Here is a 21880-nt window from a genome sequence, read left to right as displayed (position 1 = left end):
GGCATCTATTAGCCTTTCCCTATATGGCATACTAATTCCCATCAATGTGCCTACAGAAGTAATTGTCCCTGGCTTCTGGATGGGATGAATTAGAAAGGGAATAAGATGCACTACAGAATACAAACAAAAATAATTTGCATATTTACAGTTTGGAAAAATTCACTGATGAGTGTAATCTGTTTCCCCAGTTAATATTCAAAATGACATACAGATTTGATGGTTCTTTTGAACTCTCACTGCTACAATCTAGTGGAATGCTTTGTATAGTCACATACATGTCATGGTAAGAGTTTCCTATTCAGTGGAGATTTTTACTTTCCCCTCTGTCCAATTCATCCTACATACAACTGCTGGACTAATCTTTCTAATAAGGCACTTCAATAGAATCAACTCTCTACAGAATCAACAGTTTTCCATTGCCTGCCAGGTCAAATGTAAACTCTCCTACTTGACACTCATGACCCTTTGTGAAATGACCTTTGTATTTAGTTAGTTTTTTTTAAATTTATCATTCCCCATTTTGGAGAGCTAAGCCACTTTCTTCTCTATAGTATATGTGTATGTGTGTATATACTCAAATGTTTCCTGGGTGAGCTAGGTGCAATAGTGCACACCAATAATCCCAGTGATTTGGATAGGCTGAGGCAAGAGGATCACATATTTGAAGCCAGCCTAAGAAATTTAGTGAGATCTGCCTCAAAAATAAATAAATAGATAGATAGATAGATCGATTGATCGATCGATCGATCGATCGATTGATAGATAGATAGAAGTAAGGATATAGCTGGTGCTAAAGCACCCCCAGATTCAATCCTTCAGTGCCAAAGCAGAACACCAAAATTTCCTGGGTAACGTCTTTGAGAATGCTTTGTATATTTTCTTCTCTATAATTTCTTCTAGGCATAGAATAAAGACTACTATGCATAAATATTTAATAATTTTATAATTATGTCAATTTGTGTTTGTTGAACACTAATAAAAAGAACTGGGGTATGTGGTTCATATTCCAAGATGTCTCCTTTCTTAATGGTATAGAAACATATAAAATAAGAAATCCTAAAATGTGTGTGCTTAGTCCTATGTAAAGGAGGTTTCCATCTTTCTTTGGTTTTCAGTGTTGTCCTATAATTTCTGCATATTTTGCTTCCAATTTGCTACCCTTAAAATTAATACGCATATAGTTGTTATATTACTAATTGTTTCATATGTATTTCAATGCCTCTCATATTTTGAACTCTTTGAGGACAGAATGAGCTTTGCTTTTTTACATCTTGGGTATCTCTTGCAGTACCTGATGTTACTGAGGAAAGTAGCATAGCAGAATGATGACCAGCCTGAGTTTTAGTTTAATTCTTCAATTTAACATTTTCTGTGATTACTTTGGGTAAATTACTCTTAGAAACCTTAATTTCCTCACGTTAAATAGGGATAACAGTCTTCATGGAATTCCTCTGAGAATATAAAAGATAAAGTCCATAAAACATTTAGAATAGTACCATTAACAACTGCAGAAGTGGTAGCTATATTTTTACTGATGTTTTAGTGAATTTAAACAGATTTTGTGCATTTGGTCAGGAAAATGTGTAGTTTAATGGTTTTAAAAAATCCTTTGAAACTAAGAGACTAAAATAAAATCTATATATAGCATTTCTCATTAAACTGTTATAGGTCATCTTTATAGAGATGTTTTACATAAAGAACATCTGTATCTCTGTGATTGTGTATGCTATGGGATGGATCTCATATGCCTGCTAGGGCTGGTGATGTAGCCAGTTTCAATCCCTAGGACTAGAAAAAAAAATGAATACCTTATACATCTACTAAAGTGGGCTCCGGAAATTCTGCTTTATAGTCCAATTAAGTCATTTATTTAGTTGGAAATTTTTTTAATGTGTGAACTATATATTGCTTTATTATTACTTTTAGAGTATGCACTAAAGCTTTCATTTCTGTTTTCTCAAATCACTGCTGATGTCAACTCACGCTAAAAGATCTTTTCAAAGAAAAAGTGCTACTTTTTCTGTGAACATAGTCATGTAACTTAAAGCCTCGATTAGTATTGACAAATGCCCTTAGCATTTTTTAAATAGGAAGATGGAGTTACTCTGATGGCATGATAGAGGGGCCAGACATTCCCCTGAAAGTTAGCCTGGTCCATTGAGAAGACATGTTGCCCATAAGGGATTTTATTCACAGCACTGCTGAAACATAGAAGAGAGAAGCTAGACAGAATGGAGAATTAGTGCTTATCTGTCCTTCCTGTTCCCTTTATTGGTGCTTTGTAATGTGTAAAGGAACTCAGGATTAATTTGCAAGAGAGTCTAGTACTGCTAATATTCTCATGAAGAAAGAAAAATCTTGATGTGTGTATTGCACAAGAATAAAGAAAAATGGGAAAGAAATGCAGAAATGTCACAATATAAGTAATTAGTGTCTTGTATTTATGAAACAATTCATTATTTCTGAGTGTCTTAAAACCTTGCCTTTTAAGTTTTACTTGGTAACAAGATGTAATTGAACAATGCTTTTCTTTGATTATTTTCATGAGTTACTACTTTGTAGAGAACCATGGAGCTGTGAAATTTGAAAGTTGGGTATAGAACAGAGGTAAAAGCCACTGAACCTGTGTGATACATGGTGGGATGCTTTCTTTCTAAACAAAGTTTATACTAGGTCATCTTTATGGAGGGGGGATAGGAATAGAAAGACAGTAGAATGAATCAGATATAATTTCCTATTTTCATATATAAATAATCCACCAGTGAAACTTCACAGCATGTACAACCATAAGAATGGGATCCTACATAAATTAAGATATTATCCATGTATGTATTCTATGTCAAAATAGACTCTACTGTCATGTATATCTAAAAGGAAAAAATAAATTAACCAATTTTTAAAAGCCACATTAAAAATGTTTTAAATTCATAAAAATGTTTCCTTTTGATGCAGTTTGATTTTATTTGAAATACTGTGAAACTACTTTTTTATGTGTTTTCTTATTTTTAGTAGGAAGAATAGGAAAAGGGTTTGTCTCTTGTTGACATTTTTTTAACCTTTCTGACAAAACACTTGACTTTTTTAAAAAATTTGCTCTTGCATACTATATATTTTGTTTATATTAATAACCTAACATATTGGGTTATTCCTTGGAACACACAAATACTTATATAGCTCTTGTCAAGTCCCAGTTACCATTTTATGAGTTTTGTAACTTGTAACACATATTTTAATTTATGTAATTCCCTAACTCAGATAATTCATTATATCTTGACCCATAATATTCTAAGAACCTAATGAGGCAGATGCTAGAATTATGTCCATTTTGCAGATAAGAATCTAAGGCATAAAAATATTCAAAAACATTTAATAGCTAGTGAATGGTGGAACTAGGATTTGAAACACAGGTATTTGTCTTTGGATTCTCTGTATTTATCATTATGCTGTCTCGTAAATTAGTATTCAGACTCCCCCCTCCCATGCCATATAGACATCTCTCATGCTAGACAGGTGCTCTACCACTGAGCTATATTCCCAGGTTTTTACTACATCAATGGAAGCAAAAAATGGAGTGAATGAAATAATAGCTCCACCTTTAACTGTTTACATTTTTTCATTAGTGTTGAATTCCAGAGATCAATTTAATGTGTATATATGTGTGTGCACATGTATGTATTCACATGTACAAGCACCTATGATTTATCTTTTATTATCCCATTGTTGTGGCTGAGGAAATGGGACTAGAGAGCTTAGATAACTTGACCAAGATTATATAGTTAATAGATAATAGCACCTGGATTTACACCCAACACCAACCCCAAGTCTACCTTGCTTAGCCACCACTTTATTCTGCTTTACTGCTGGCATATTTCACTGAATAGGATAAAGGGATTAACATCTATTCTCTTTATTATTAAACAGTCAATTTCCACTTAACAGCGATGCTGGCAAAGGGCTTGTTAACTTAACCAAATCTCAACTCTTTGTAAGCAACAATATTATTTGCTATGTGTGTAGAGAGAATTAAAAAGTCATTTCACACTGGGTGCAGTGACTAACACCTGCAATCCCCTGCAGTTTGGGAGACTGAGGCAGGAGGATTGCAAGTTCAAAGCCAGCCTCAGCAATGGTGAGGTGCTAAGCAACTCAGTGAGACCCTGTGTTTAAATAAAATACAAAATATAGCTGGGGGTGTGGCTCAGTGGTAGAGTGCCCTTGAGTTCAATCCCTGGTACAAAAAAATAAAAAAGAAAGTCATTTTATAACTTCCTTTATACTTAGCAACTAACGTAACCAGTTTTGGAAGGAATTCCTATTGAGGAATACTCTTAAGCCTCATTTCTTCCTTTGTACTAAGGAGCGGGGAGGGAGGGAGATGGAGAGGGAGTGAGTGAGAATAGTATTTAGTTGGCTAACAAGTGCAGCAGGAATGTTCTGGTGACTTCTCTGAGAAATGATAAGAATTATATATCATCAGTGGCTAGTTATGGAAAGTTTATTGTAAATGATAAGTGTTAAATGGAAATGTTTTGATGTGCAGTCTAATTTTTGTTTAGAAACATCTTATGGTTGACCTTTGAGCCCTCAGGGAAGAGATCATCAAATGTCTTAGAGTGTATTTGCTGGATGTTTAATCATAAGACAGTGCACAAATCATCGGCAGGAAGATAATGAGGCTGTCACAGCACAAAATGTTCTTTGTTTTTACAGGTTCTATTAGTTAATGTATTAGCAATTCTCTAAATGCCACTTTTGCTTATTAAGTGGTTTTGAGAGCACATGAAAACATACATTTTATTCTTGAATACAGCAATTCTGAGATTCTTACCAAACGTGATTCTGAAGGAGTATTTGGGAAAAAAAAAATAGAAAGAAATGAGAGACTTCTGCTCATGTAGCCTGTAATGAAATTGAATATACTTTCGAAACTTTCATGTTTCTAGCATCTCATTGATAATCAGAAAATGTGCCCTTAAATTTGAGTTTCATTTACTGGATTTAAGTTAGGGGGCAAATATGGAAATAATTTTAAAAACAAAGGAAACATTGTTTTTCCTTCATAGTATAAAACAGATAAAAGTACAATAAATTTAAACAACCTTTTTGCTTTATTTCTAAAACAATCCATTTCAATCATGCAATTTTGCCAAAAATTTCAGACTCTCCAATCTATGGATCTATGCAGTTAATAAGAAATCAACAGACACATGACTATTTAAAAAAAATCATTTGTCTCCAGCATGTCTGGTTTCTTTTACTCTTGCCTTTCCTCCAGCCCCATTAGTTCTCTTCTCTGGAATATATTTTTTTTCTCTCTCCTCATATCCTTTAAGTTCTATCAGTGTAATGATATATTTCTCCCCCACTGCAGCTGCTAATCATCTCCCTTTTCACTCTCCCTCTTTCTCTCTCATTAACTCTCACAGCTTATTTTATAACAGTGGTTCTCAAACTTTAGTATACATCAGTCTCTCCCAGAAGGCTTGTTAAATCACATATGGTTGGGCTCCACCCTTTTAGTTTCTGATTTAGGAATTCTAGAGGGAGGGATGACAAAAATGTGTAAAATATTACTGGATATGCCAATGATATTAGTTCAAGCACTCATGTTTGAAAATCATATTTATACAAATCACCTGTCACCAAGCTAAAGTATCTCAGTTGTCCTTTATTGTTGTTAGAACCATGTGAATTCATCTTGAAAAAAATGCATTTTTAATTTTTATTTTTCTGATCAGTAATTAAATATAAGCCTAATATAATATTTCATCTCAGTGCTTGGCACAGAAATGCAAACCAACTTAGATTTTTGCAGAATTTCCATCCTATTGAACAACAATCTTTAAAAGAATGTATATTTTTGGACTTTGAAAATAAATATCAAACACTTCTGTTTATGCTGTCCCAAAATACAGGGAAAATGTATGAAGTGTGAGCAGAACCTATATTTGAAATATAGTGGAACCATTTTTATAACACAATAATTTTTAGTAAACTTGATGAATCCTGTCACTGTTTATAGAGTATTAGATCTGCCCTAAGAGCAGGTTATGTGTGCATTAAAGAAACCTTGTAAGATAACTTTAGTAGTCTTTAAAATTAGAGCTATGCAGGACGTGAAATATAGAGCTTTCAGTAGATCCCAGAGCAAAAATAGATAACACTATCTATTGAAGCATTTTAGAATTCCCACCAATATTATGCATGTTGTGATGTTTGGATATTTAGGATCCAAAGTACTAATTTTCAAAGAATCTCATAATTCTTGAAATGTATATAAGTATTCCTTAAAAACTGTCATTGGGTACTTAAGTCTGTAGCTTGCAAGGAATCTAGAATAGGCCAGTGCTTCCAATCCTGCCATGTGACCATCACACTCTCCTAAGAATTTTTTTTTTAAATCTATCTATCTATCTATCTATCTATCTATCTATCTATCTATCTATCTATCTATCTTTGGCCTCTTCCCCAGATAAATATATGAACAATTCATCTAAAATCTGAACTCTCTATTAGTGAACCTTGTAGTTGTTTAGGCACTAAGGGATTTTGCTATTACAAAAACTCTGCTAAGTTTTAGAGAAGTATTCTTCGTGGCTTTTTTCAGTATAGAAGGATTACCAGTTGTGATAAGCTCTCTCTGGGTAGATGAATACAGAAATAGCCCAAACAAAACTGCTTCTGTCATTTTCCTTCTTTTTTTTTCTCTCAAAATACCAGACCTAAGTACACATTAGGCAGCTATTTTTCAGCAAAAAGCTAAGGAAAGACTTTAAATTGAATGGCTTTAAAATCAGCTATAATCACAAGTATAACAACACCCATCAAAGGTCTGTCTGTAAGTGCTAACTTTTGTTTTGTAGGTGTTCAGAACTGACCATATCTTGTTCCCAGAATACTAAATTTGATCGTGTCAACTAAAGAAAAAGTTTTTAGTGTTCTTTATTGAATTTTTTGTCAAGTGTTGGTTTTGTCTCAGTGTATCCTTCTTATATTGACATCCTGTTTTCAGGAAGATTAGTATTTGAAAGAACAACTGAAATATTTATCTCTTTGTAATTGCTTACTTTTGTAGCAGTAATATTTTAAGTTCCTGCTCTATATCCCTTTAGTTAACTTTATCATTGTCAAATGTCAATGGAAGCTATTGTTTGAGGGGTTTGGGGGTGGCAAATAACTGGGTATTTAGAATAATTGTGGATATTGATGAGTTTATAGTACTTTCTGGGCTGATATACATTTAGGTCACAGATTCTTAAGCTGGAATCCATGGTAAACAGCAGTTGCTGTATGATGTCATGGTGTAGATTTACAGCTGGAATTCTGAAAATAGAAAAGTAATTAACTCTCTAAAATTTCATGTGACAATATGTGCAATTGCATGAGTATATGTTTGTGTGTACACATGTGCATGTGTATTTAAGAGAATGTTTATAGTATCATTAAGAAATCTCTGATCAAAAAGGAATAAAATGTGGTTTAGATTTCCATGGAGTAATGTTATCAAAAATTATTTTCATCAAAAAAAAGTTTAAAAATGTTTGAAATAACTACTTTTACATATAAAATACTCACATATTCTGCTATTACTATACTAAATTTGGCATTTTCCAATTTGACAGAAGAGATTAAAAGTAGTGAAAGTTTGTTTCAAGATAAACATTTGTAATAAGATATGTTTTATCCATTTTTATAGAAGTTAAGGAATAAACAAACATTGTATCTTTTAACATACTTTTCAATTGTGTTGCATCTTTTTATGGTGATTTTTTACAAGAATAGCCTGGGGTTAGATGAAGAATATGACCATGGAAAAACTTTGAATTGCAAAGCACTTTCTCTCTATCTGTAGTTCATTTTATGCAATTTCTACATAATACCAAAATTAATGAACTTGCATTAATGAGAATCAAATTATGATAGTTCACATCTTCTGTCTTAGAATTTTTCTAAGTTCAAAACTTAATTTTGTTAGAAAGAAGATTCCCAGGGCTGGGGCTATAGCACAGTGGTAGAGTGCTTCCCTAGCACATGTGAGATGCTGGGTTTGATCCTCAGCACCACATAAAAATAAAATAAAATAAAGGTATTTATAAAAGTATCCTACTATAACTAAAAAAAATATTTAAAAAGAGAGACTCACAGATTTCATACTAATAGTTTATAAAACATAAATTATCTAAATTATCTAGTAACATTACTCTGAATAGCCACTTAGAAAAAAATTCTGTGTGTTGGCTTTAAATGTCCAAGTTCATAATTTTTAATGTGATATAAGCGAGTGGATATTTGAATGAACAGAGCTTTAGGAAACTGGAAGATAGTTGGTTTAACTAATTTGAAGGCATTTATGCTATTTCTTTTCTTTAGGCATATTGGAATGGAAAACTCTCATTTTCATACTTCATTATAAGAAGACAGCATATTTGTTCACTTGTAACATTAATAAAATAGAGTTGATAGTTTTTTTTTTTTTTTTTTTTCAGTGCTGGGGATTGAACCCAGGGCCTCTTATATGGTAGCCAAGTGCTTTATGATTCAACTACCTCCCTATCCCTTTTAATTTTTTTTTTTTTTTAATTTTAGGGGTAGAATTTCACTAAATTGCCTATGCGGGCCTCAAACTTGTGATTCTTCTGCCTCAACCTCCAAAGTTGCTGGAATTAGATAGTTGAGCTGCTTCACCTCGTTGGTTTTATTTGGTTGGTTGGTTTTGGTTTTTAACAAGAGGCACAGTAAGTAGCACTAAGGTTAAGAAGGATTCCAGAGCCCAGTAGATTGGATTTGATTTTCTAGCCTGTGATTTATCATTCATGTGACCTCAGGTATTTTTCAATCTGTGCATTTCAGTTTCTTTAGCTATGAAATGGAAATCATAGTTACACTTGACATGAAATTAATTAAATTTATGTATATAAGGCACATTGAGCCATGTCTAACACAAAGTAAGTATTCAATAAATATTACCTATTATTTTATCACTTTTATTCTGATAGATTATTAAATGTCATTATTTTACTATTCTTTATACACTTCAGTTTATTTCAGTTTATAGGACCAAAAAGTTATATAACTAATTAGAACAATTAAAATGAGACCTAAAGGTTTTGCCTGGCAAACAAACAAACAAGACAAGTCAACACAGTAATGTGTTTCTTGTGGATAAAAACCACAAAAGGAATGAAATTTCCTTTGAATAATAAAGGAAACATGTATACCTTTATTTCAAATGATGAAGGAAATTTGTATATAACTTTATTTCATCTGAATATCCAAATAAAAATTTAAATATTAAAATTGACACAATGTTTTTCTCAAGTTCATAGCAAAATGCTATTTTTGATAGGAATTGAAAAGGTATTTTGGGCTGGGGATGTGGCTCAAGCGGTAGTGCTCTCGCCTGGCATGCGTGCAGCCCGGGTTCCATCCTCAGCACCACATACAAACAAAGATGTTGTGTCCACCATAAATAAAAAATAAATAAATATTAAAGTTCTCTCTCTCTCTCTCTCTCTCTCTCTCTCTCTCTCTCTCTCTCTGTCTCTCTCTCTCTCTTTCTTTAAAAAAAAAGAAAAAGAAAAGGTATTTCAATGAGGATAGATGTTTTGGCATACCCTTTTTTTTTCTCTCTTGGTTACAAAGGTGATAAGATTAAGTAAGCTTGTTGAAGAATAACAAAGGAAGATTATCAACTTCATTCTAAAAGTTTAGAACCTTTTTTATCATTGAACTTTAGAAGGCATATATCACTGTGAGCTCATCTGCAAAACCCTGAAGCTCGGGCTAGGGATGTGGCTCAAGCGGTAGCGCACTCGCCTGGCATGCATGCAGCCCAGGTTAGATCCTCAGCACCACATACAAACAAAGATGTTGTGCCTGCCAAAAAACTAAAAAAAATAAATATTAAAAAATTCATTCTCTCTCTCTCTCTCTCTCTCTCTCTCTCTCTCTCTCTCTCTCTCTCTCTCTCCACTCTCTCCACTCTCTCTTTAAAAAAAAAAAAAAAAAACCCTGAAGCTTACTAATACTTAGAATCTATGAAACATGATGATATACATATGGCAGGGCTGGGTTACATATCCCTTAGTTAGTTGACTCTGGATTTTACTTGTTGGCAGAGTCCAGAGAAACATGTAGTCATTACTTCATGTATGGCACAGGCAATCCCAGGGAAGAAACTGAAGATGCTTAGGACTTCTTTGCTTGGAGACTGTGCCAGCACTCCTTATCAAGTTATTCACCATGCAAATGAACAGTGAAGTCCCACACTGAAGCAGCTGTTAACTACATCAAACTGTTAAAAAGGATCAACAGTGCCAGAGGCTAAAATCTAATCAGACAGGTGAAATAGTGATAAGATAAATATTCCTGCCTGTAATAGCAATGATGTTTAATTAGTTTATTTATTGTAATTCTACCGGAGCAACTGAATTTAGAATTCTTGTGAAATATGTTAAACTCTCTAAAGATATTTTCTTCCACTTTGCAAGGTGTGGAAAATGAGAGACCTGAAAAATGAGATATTTTATTTGAAAGTATTTTTGTGATATTTCTGTATATTTGACTATTTGACTGCATGCAGATATGAGTGACATTCCCTCTAGTGATGATATACTATAGAAAGATGCATGCAATTTCCAGTTATGGCAAATGAAGGTTAGCTACCAATTCTTGCTTCTATAAGTTTGTCTTCATTTAATGTGAAAATAAAGTACAAATAAAAATGTTCAAAATGAAGGTAGCACTGGAGTGTTTCTGCTTTGGTCCCCAGAAATAAATAAGAAGAAAAATATTACATGGAAAAATAACATGTAATATACACAAAACTATGCTGATGTGTTATAGACCATCCATAAAAGCATGCCTGTTTACTGAAAGAATTTGTGACTGCTCTTTTCTGGAGAGAAGTGTGTGTGTGTGTGTTGGGGGTTGTGCTTGTGCACACATGCGCAGGCTTATTAATGTGTTTGCTCATGTTTATGTGTGGGTTTTAAATACACAATTCTGAAAGTGTATCTTCACCTGCAGAGGATTCTAATTATTACATTATGCATATTGTTTTCTAAACCCAAGTACATTAGAAACTAAACTATGTATAGTTCAGCCAAAGTGTAGTACATCAGAAGCATTTTCCTTAATGTTTGTAAGAAATGGAAATCATTTGGGATTTAGAATAACAATTTGGAAGATTGTATAAACACATTTTTTTTTCTTTTGCTTTCTACACATGTCATAGCCCCATCCAACAAACTGATGTTTTACCATAGCTAATGTCCTTATATTCGCTCATATCCATTAGTGCACAATCATATTACCATATTGTTTGCATTGACATCTCTATTTTTAATCTACTTTAAAAAAATTGCATGACAGGTTTTTTAGTTAAGTATTTTTAGTGTATTTTTAAGCTAGTCAAAAATATTAGCATTAAAAACATTAACCTTAAAAACATTAGATATCAATCAATGTGATTTGTCACTTTTCTGGAGTCAACAGAACCTATTAATATGACTTAAATAGGTAGAGAAGGAATATGTGAACAGGTGTAATCTGTTATTCTGAATATTAAATATGTTCACACTCAAATATATTTTAATGGAAACTTTTAACACTGTAGATATAAGAAATACACTTAGGGTGACAATAAAAGTTTTTAGAACTTAGTTTTATTTTTAAGAACTCTGCCTTGTAGGAAGTTAAAGGATTATGAAATTAATGGACTATATTATGAAAACCTTTAAGTAAAAAATTGTTTTTTTTATCATTTCAATTTCACTCCTTAAAAGTGCCTAAAAAATCAATTTAGTGTATTAGATACAAAATATTCCCTAAATAGTATACATGTTGCAAACTTCTGGTAGAATTCATGGGGGGAAATGATGACAACAGATTAATACAAAAATATTATTTAATATTTAGAATTATAGAATAAATTATTTTAATACAAATATACATAAAAATAAAGAAGCAAAAATTGCAGGTAACTATTTTATAGGGCCAAGGAGGCTCAAAATACAAAATAGCAAAGAGTATTTGGAATCAACGTGTGTTTTGGATAACAAATGAGATCAGAAAGACCCTCAGCATAAGCAAAAATGAACTTGCAATATTCTTGTCCGATATCTAAATCACCTGTGTTTTCTTAAAAACCTTCCAATGTGGTGGAGGACTAGGGGAGGAGCCCATTTTAATTAAGAGTGCTATCAAGAAGAGGCAGCTAGTTAAAATGAAAATAATATACATATACTGCTATTTGCTTAAATATAACAATGTCATGAAGAACCTTAATCCGGAGGACCAATACATTTAATGCTCATGGATAAATCTTAAGACTTTCAAGCAAAAGAAGAAAAATAAGAAAATCTCGTCAATATAGGTTTTGTATAAGACTATACTGTCATTTATTTACTTTTAAGCTTTATTATTTCAGTTTAAGGGAGAAAAGCCTTATATTTTGATTTTTCCTAAGAGTTGGTCATTGACTCACTCTAGTGCTGTAAAGTTACCTTACTTTTCTGAAATATCTTTGTTCTTTTGCTCTTGCAAAAAGTGACATGCCACTTTTTAATGTGTCAACTCAATGAGCCACATGACCAATTTAAAAAGCATTTTACTGAACTTTAAACAAACAACAAAAAAAATCTTTTTTCTTTTGTTTTGTCTTTCAGGAAGTTGATGGCAATAAAGTTATGTCTTCATTCGCTCCACACAACTCATCTACCTCACCTCAGAAGGCAGAAGAAGGTGGGCGACAGAGTGGTGAATCCTTGTCTAGCGCAGCCCTGGGGACTCCTGAGCGGCGCAAGGGCAGCTTGGCTGACGTTGTTGACACCTTGAAGCAGAGGAAAATGGAGGAGCTCATCAAAAATGAACCAGAAGGTAAAGGCTGGAAAAGGAAATGGAGTCATTTCTGCTATGTGGTTTCAGTACCTTGATTTTAACTCCTAGGTGTTTTTTTTTTTTTTCCTTTATACTCACAAAGTTAAACAGAACTAAATGCAATGAAGATGAACAGTATTCCTTCTCAGAAACACTTAGATGTACGTTTCTGGATTTTTTAAATCATACATTTATGTTCTGATGTCTTCCTTATTTTCCACACACAAGTGAGTTGTGGTTGAGTGAAACTTAGATTCAAGAATGGAATGTGGCAGCCGAGCCCACGAAGTCACAGACCTGTCAAATATCTCGGTCTTGTTTGTTTATGTCCAGTAATTTCTTTTCATCAAGGACCATTTTAGAATTTAATTACATTTTTAAACCTTTAGAATTTAATTGCATTTTTAAAACTTAATACATTAATATATCTTAGGTCTATTTCTTCTATAGTCCAAAATTGATATGGTTAGGCCTACTGTGTATTTAAAAATTAGTGATTCTCTTAAACTCCTAGATGTGCTCCCCATTTTGCTGAGCTTCTGGAGTTCTTCTTTTAAGATTTCATCTCTGACTCTCTTTAACATTTTTTGACAGCAGCCTGAAAGTGATATGCACAGGGACTTATTTTAACAGTAAGGCAAATAAACCAGTACAAGCTCATGCACAATGGGTGTGAGCTTTATGTTGCTGATGTTTACAAACTCCTACTTACACCTGTGTATGCCCCAACCATGAATTCCACACCACATGCAAGAACATGTCTCCTGTTTCAATCAAACCAACCAGTAATGGCATGCAAAGACATATTATAAACCAAAAATATACTGCATGTACGCTATGTAATACTGAGTTGTTGTACTCATTTCTAGTCTGTTAGACACTGGCAAATACTAAATCTCTCTGACACGAAATGTATGTTAATTAATTTATTTGGGAATTATGTGATAAATATTCCTGGATCCCTATCAGATATAGAGCTGGGCCATGGATTATGGTTTTTATTTATGCCATTCTCATGATCTTAGAAAGAATTCTAGAAATGATTGGGTTACCCAAGAACTTTTGGTATTTTGATATCTTACATCCCCTTCTATTCTCACAGAGATAAAAATGGAGCTTTATGGAGTACCTAGACAACTTTTTTTAAAAAAATACTGTGTGTGTTTTCCTGATGTTAAAAAATATTTTTTATTATTTTTTTATTATTTATTTTTTTATTATTTTTTATACTTATTATACAAAATATTTTAAAAACAAAAAATATTTAATGGAGAAAATAAAATTTACTTAAAATTGTAGATTTTTTGATATGAAACCTGTGATACATTTATTTTTGTATATTCTGCTTATTAAACAGGATGAACTTCTTCCTTTCAAATTATTTTGCATCTTCAGTTGCACTTAACATTTTAGTGTGTTTTCTCTTATCATTAAATGTGATTTGGAAAAAAAATAGCTGCCAAATATTCAAAGATATTCACTATTATAATTTATGTATTTTTAAATTAATAGATCTTTATTTTCATGGAGTAGTTTTATATTTATAGAAAAAATAAGCAGATAATAGAGAATTCCCATGTGTTTCCCCCATATACAATTTCCTCTTATTAATATTTTACATTAGTATAACTACATTTGTTGTAATTAATGAACCAATCTTATTAGATTATTATTTACCAAATCCGTAGTTTATTCAGATTTCCTTTGCTTTCAACAAGGGTGTTTTTTTTTTTTTTTTTTTTTCCCTCTATTTGGGGAATCCCATGAAAGTTTAAAAAAAAAAAAACACATAACATTTAGTTGTCATTTCTCCTAGGGTCTTTTTGACTGTGACTGTTTGTTAGACTGTTCTTGTTTTCTTTATTTTAAATTATTTTGGAATTAAACAAATTAAATTGGAATTTGTTTTTTTAACACATCAAAACAAAAATTATCCATACTAATGGGGTACCTTGAGATGTTTCAATGTAGGCATTCATTGTTGTAATCAAATTGAACTTACCTGTCTTCTCAAACATTTATGACTTCTTCATGGTAAAAATATAAAGAAGTTTTTCCTTCTAGCACTTTGAGATGTACAGTAGTTATACTGTTTTTGTTTTTGATGACCTTGAAAGTTTTGAGATTCATGTATATGGCAGGATGTCCATTGATTGGAATTTGTCAGATGTTTTAATCTTAATTAGACTGGGGCTTGCAGTTTGGGGAGGATGACCACTGAGTAAAGTGCATTTTTTGTCACATCATATCAATTATATACTTTCTATACAATTACCCATGTCGATGTTGACCTTAAGGATCTAGCTAAAGTAGTGTTTGTCAGGTTTCTCTGCTGTAAAGTTGCTGCCTGCCCTCTTTCCACACCACATTCTTTGAAAGGAGAGAATTCTGCATGTCCACAACTAAGGAGGAGGGTGTTATGTGCATTCTCTTTGTTTAGGGTGGTGTATCTACATCATTGCATCGGAATTATTTTTCATTTATTTCTTCTCCCTCATTTATTTATTTAGTCATTTATTTATACTACTGTAGACTCAAGGAAATTAATTTTATACTTTGTATGTCACTTAAACATGCCACTAGTATTGTGATTATGTTTATTTGTTTTAGTTTCTCACTACCTTATTTTGTGGTGCTGTAGGCTCATTTTATACCATTTGTGTATTCCTGTTCTACAATCAGATATTTTTCCAAGAAGCCTGGTTCCTTTTATTGGAGAAAGGATCTGGATTCTAGGTGTGCTCATTGCTTCTGAGATGCTATTTCTATTTTAGTCAGCATTTTCATTGCTGTGACTAAACACATGACCAGAACAACTGTAGAGGAGGAAAAGGTTATTTAAGGGCTCACAGTTTCAGAGATCTCAATCCATAGACAGTGGACTCCACTCCACAGTGTTCCAGATGAGACAGGAACAACCTGGCAGAAGAATGTGGGAGAGGAAAGCAGCTCACATAGTGGTGATCAGGAAGCAGAAACTCCACTCTCCAGATACAAAGTATATACCCTATTGCCATACCTCCAATGAACCACTTTCTCCAACCACACCCCATCTGCCTCTAGCAACCACTCAGTTAATCCCATGAAGAATTTATTCACTGGTTATGTTAGGGCTATATAACTCAAATCATTTCTTCTCCAGATCTCCTTGCATTGTCTCACATGTGAGCTTTTGGGGGACACCACATCTAAACCATAACAATTTCTTTTAGGGCCTCTCAGCTGGTACAACAAATAAATTTATATGTGTATATTAATCTACATACATATCTATAAATATCACTGTGTTTAACAATACCTGGTACAACAAATAAATTTATATGTGTATATTAATCTACATACATATCTATAAATATCACTGTGTTTAACAATACCTCTCTGGAGCTACACATGAATTCTTACTAGTGTCTCCAATATCAATCCCTGTTTATCCACAGGGATTATTTTAGCATAATCCCTTCTTGATCTGTACATTCCCATCCAACTTTGAGAAACCTGACTCCCACCGTCCACTTACTTAATTGTTTAATGACATTATGTACATATAACAATACCAGAATTATTAACTGGTACCATGATAAGAAATATCTTGATCAACTATAGTATAGTTCTTATATGGAATTCCTCCTGCTTTTCTTCTTAGAGATTCCATTCTTTACCCAAGTTACTTAGGTAACTTACTTTCCCTCCACCCCATTCGGTAAGGTCATTTCATACATTTGTAATACAATTAAATTCTTTCTATTTTCTTTCTTGATATTCCTCAAACTTCTAAATGATTTTTTTTTTAATTTGCTTATATTAAGGTTCAAACTTTGCATTTTACATTTCTAAGTGTTTTGATAAATGGATATAATCACTTAGTCCCCATTACACTACCATGGAGACAGTTTTCATCATCCTAAAGTATCCCCTGTGCTTTACCTGATCATCCCTCCCTCCTTTTCCAGAATACCAGACAAATGGTTATCTTTTCCTATTCCTACAGTTTCAACTTTACTAGAATATCTTATAATTAGAAGCATACAGCATGTAGCCTTTTCAGACAAGCTCTTTTTACTTATTAATATATATTACTTCCATGTCTTTTCATGGCTTGATAGCTCATCTCTTTTTATCAGTGAATAATAGTCATTGTGTGAATGTACCACAGTTTGTTTATCCATTTGCATATCAAAGGACATCTTGGTTACTTCCAGTTTTGGCTTATTTGGAATAAAGCTTCTATCAATATTCATGTGCAGATTTTTGTGTGGACATAAGTTTTCAGCTCAATTGAGTAAATACCTGGGAAAATGATTGCTGCAATATATGGCAGCAAAATGTTTGGTTTTTTAAGATTCTGCTAAACTGTTTTAAATGTGGCTATATGATTTTACATTCCTGCGATAACTGTAAGTTCCTGTTGCTCCACATCTTCTTCAGCATTTGATATTGTTAGTTTTTTTGGATTTTATTAATTCAAATAGGTTTGCAATAGTATCTCATTATTGTTTTAATTCTCAATTGTGTAATGACAAGCAATGTTCAACATCTTTTCTTATGCTTGTTTGATGTATGTGTATTTTCTCTGGTGATGTGTTGGTTTAGCTGTTTTCTGCATTTGTTAATTGAGTCACTTTCATTAAACTGAGTTTTAAGACATCTTTATATATTTTGGATATAAGCCATTTATCAGTTATATATTCTGCAATTTTTTTCTCTCCAAGTCTGTGACTTGTGATTTCATTCTTTTAATGTTTTATTTTTTAGAATGAAAGTCTCAGTTTTAATAAAGTCCAATTACTGACTTTTTGCATAGCTAATATTTTTGATAGATACACACTTATTATCTTAAGCAAAGTCATTTAGATTTTCTCCTATGCTAACATCTAGAGTTTTATAATTTTGCATTTTATAATTTAGGTCTAAGATTATTGTTAATTTTTTTAAAGTTACAAATTTTGTATCTGAATTAATTTTTTGTTTATAGATTTCCATCTGTTCCAGCACCATTTGTTGAAAAAACCTCCCTTTTTCTATTTCATTGCCTTTGTTCCCTTGTCAGGATAGTTGACTGTTTATTTCTGCCCCCTATATCCGTTCTCTTGATTCATTGGTTTGTACTTTGGCCAATACCATGCTAAATTCATTACTGTTGATAATAATTCTTGAAGTTGGGTAGTTCAGTCCTCTGACTTTCTTTCTTTCTGACAGTATTGTTTGTGTCATCCTAGATCTTTTGCCTTTCCTATAAACTTTAGGATCAGTTTGCATATATCCACCGAATAACTTGGATTAGATTGAGAATATGTTTTATCTACAGATAACATTGGGAAAAATTAGCATCTTGAAAATACTGAGTCTTCATCTCCATGAATACAAGATGTGTCCTGTTTATTAAGATCTTTAATTTCTTTGGAGTGTCAGAGTTGTCTCCCTATAGGTCTTATACTTATTCTATTATATTTATATCCTTGATTTTTTTTTTTTTTGGTACAAACCTGCACGTTGATGTAAATAAAAATCAGATCGTGTTTTTAATTTTGAATTCCAATTACTTTGTGCTGGTGTATAGGATACAATTGAGTTTCATATACAAATTGGTATTCTGTGTTCTTTCAATAATCACTGTTAGCTCTAGAAGTTTTTATCAATTTCCTTGCAATTTTCTGCATAGACTATCATGTTATCTGCAAACAGAAAGTTTGATTTCTTTCTTCCCAAGCAGTGTAACATTTATTTCTTCTTCTTGTCTTTGGACAAAGCTAAAACTTCCAGGACCATGTTGACTGAACATGGTGAGAGGGGACTTCCTTGCCTTATTCTTGATATAAAGGAAAAACATCTGGTTCTCACCATTAACAATGATGTTAGCTCTAAGTTTCTTGCAGAAGATCATTATCTAGTTAAGTAGGTTTCTCCTGTTCCTAGTTTGCTAAGAGGTTTTTTTCCTGAGTGGTTTTAGAATCGCCTTTTGTTTTTTGGTTATGTGTAGATATGATGTGGGATTATTCTCCTTTATACTATTGAGACTATGCCATTTTCAAATGTTGAGCCAGTCTCTAAACTTGGAATAAATCCCACTGAGTCACAGTTTGTAGTTCATTTTAGTAGTTAGATTTCACATGCTTATAATTTGTTGAGGATGTTTGCACCTGTGTTCATAACATATATTGGTCTATTGTTTTCCTTTTATATAATGTCATATTCTAATTTTGGCCAGGAAAACAAGTCTGGTTTCATAAAATAAGTTAGGAAGTGCTTTCCTCATATATAAATTTTTGATTATTATTTCAGATGTGTTTAGGTTGCAGGGTTAAAGGTTAGTAAGAACCAACCTGTGGTGGTGTGGATTGTATTACAAAGGAAATTTGGGGAGTTTATTGTTAGATGATGTTCTCTGTAGAAATTTGATAGATGACCTTGGTATTCCCCCACCTCCCAGCATATTCTGTTGGCTTACAAGTGAATGCATAAACTCTTTATTTGGAAGTATACTATAGGCCTAAATCCAGTATATATATCCCAACAGGAGAGAGGTCAGGAGACAGTACCCAACCCTGATTTACTTAGGGGGAGACACTAAGAAGTATGGAAAATTAAAACAAATTTAGAGTAACCATTACTCAATCTAAGGATGGAGCATCTTTAGCAGGAAGGATTGACACAAAGAAACATCGCCATTGAATCTGAAAATTAGACTATTGTTTATTTTGTATTTCCCAAATTTGTGTGGTTTTGTGTATTTTCCCCTCTAAAAATATTTTAAAAGCTTGGCTAACCAGTGAACTGTTATTAAATAATATAAAGATATAGTACAGAAGTAGAATTTTATGGAGGACAGACATAAATTTTAAAAGGCAAGCATCTAAAAGTCTGAGTTACAGAAAGATAATTTCTGTGTGAACATAGAACCATGAAGATTCACTTATGTTTGCATATTCAAGATTCTTAGACATGTATTTTGAATACATAGAACTGTAAATGAACTTGCTCTTAGTGATAATTTGCCATGGAAAAAAATGTTTATTAATGAAACAGTTTAGAGATATGTCAAAGAGTAATAGTTATTTGAGTAGAATGATTATAATAGTCATAAATAAAAAATTCAGTAAGATAATTACAATATAGGAAGTTGCGTAATCCAAAATAATAGAATGTTGAAGAAGTTTTGTTGTTGTTGTTGTTGTTTTAATTGCAGGGAAAAATGCAGAGGGAATTATGTTTCAGGAGTTATGTAAAAATCTCACAACAATTGGAAAAATACATTATCTTTAAAGACTTCATCAATCAAAGAGGAAGATTGGACTTGAGAATTGTCACTAAAACCTCATGTCATCCAAGCAACAGAAGAGAGGCTTTATGTATAGCACACACACAGAAAAGGGATCTATATCATCAAAAAGAATAAAACAGGGCTGGGGTTGTGGCTCAGTGGTAGAGCACTCGCTTAGCACTTTCAAGTCCCTGGATTCGATCCTCAGCACCACATAAAAATAAATAAAATAAAGGTATTGTGTCCAACTACAACTAAAAAATAAAAATTAAAAATTAAAAAAGAATAAATCAGTTAGAAGTAAATTTAACAAATGAACTGAAAAGTTTTTATTCTGAAAACTAGCAAACATTGTTACAGCTCTTTGAAGAGAACAACAATATGGATATGAGGGGAACAGAGACAGAATGAAGGAAACTAAATGTTAAGCTCACAAATATATGCCACACACAAATCTTTTCTTCCCTCAAGCAATTTTTCCATTGTTTTTCAAAGGCCATTAAAATGAACAGCAGGTTGTGATGAAAATTTCATTAAGCCCCAGCTAAATGATTATGAGGGTGCCATATTCTTGCCTTTGCTTCCTCTTGTTGAGGAGAAAGCAGATTTCAATAGAAAGACCACATTGTTTTCAACTTACCCCTGCCAGTAGCGAACTAACAGCAATTCAGAAGTTAGAAGAGAATAGTGTGTTGCACAAAAGGAGTCCACTGAGGTGAGATGTTAGAAAGAAAACTCAGATTTGCATATGGGGTAATGAAAAGTCTGTACTGTATTCTAGCTAGCCTATTTTTTCAAGCAATTTATTAAAATATTTTAAGAGTTACATTAGAAGAAAAACATAATAGTATATTTTTGTTGGTGTTTTTTTTTTGTTTTGTTTTTTTTTTGCTCTATCATACTTTTTTTGCCTCTCATCACCCAAAAAAGTCTGGTGCTAAAGATTCTTATTTGTTCAGTGTCACCTTAACTGATATGGTGTATCACAGTTCACAGTAAATTTGTGGTTTTAAATATCTGACCTATCTATTTTAGTTCCATTATATTGATAATATCTGGACTCTATCAGTTAGCATTATTAGGCTTCGCAGTTCTAGAGTCACAGTGAAGTTTAATATCACAGTATGTTAACACATCATTTCTGTATCAAGACACTATATGAATATGATGCATTCAGGGGGAAAATATATATTTATATATAAATAGAAAATATGATATGTATAACAATATATAAGTTGGTAACACATATTAAGTATATATCATGTGTTAACTATAGTGTTAAGCAATTTATATGAAATATTTAATTTTTATGTATATCTTGATAACAGAGCTGCCATGCATAGCCCGAATTCCTATCTTAGGAAGTACTATTAATGTTACCTAAATATTCTAATTTCTATTAGTTCCATTTTTAGATGAGAAACTGATGGTTAAATGTCACACTGAAGTCACTGTCAGTCTAGATAGAGTCTATGCTTTAACCACCGTTCACACTGTTTCCTCCAGTTAGGAAACTTTTTTTTTTTTAGCTATAGATGGAGACAATAAATTTATTTTGTTTATTTATTTATTTTTTTATGTGGTGCTGAGGATCAATGCCAGTGCTTCACACATGCGTGGTAAGCACTCTGCCCCTGAGCCACAACTCCAGCCTGTCCAGTTAGGAATTTTGTCACACATTTGTTTGATGTTTCCCATGCCTTTGAAATATTGAATACTAAAGTGGTATTTAATAATTTTCTA

The 21880-nt window shown here is 32.5% G+C and overlaps 1 protein-coding gene across 12 annotated transcripts in view; it reads left to right on the top strand.

Moving 5' to 3' along the window:
* Sox5 (SRY-box transcription factor 5) overlaps nucleotides 1-21880 on the top strand; it is a 967314-nt gene that overhangs the window by 658725 nt on the left and 286709 nt on the right. For all 12 annotated transcript variants that reach the window (XM_076854205.1, XM_076854204.1, XM_076854203.1 and 9 more), the window contains one exon: nucleotides 12669-12879. In XM_076854205.1, the coding sequence (XP_076710320.1) occupies nucleotides 12669-12879 (211 nt within the window). The remainder of the gene's footprint in view (nucleotides 1-12668; nucleotides 12880-21880) is intronic.

Source organism: Callospermophilus lateralis, chromosome 4 (genome assembly GCF_048772815.1).
Source record: "Callospermophilus lateralis isolate mCalLat2 chromosome 4, mCalLat2.hap1, whole genome shotgun sequence".
NCBI lineage: Eukaryota > Metazoa > Chordata > Mammalia > Rodentia > Sciuridae > Callospermophilus > Callospermophilus lateralis.
Note: the sequence above shows the minus strand (reverse complement) of the source record. Positions and strands in the feature narration are given on the sequence as shown.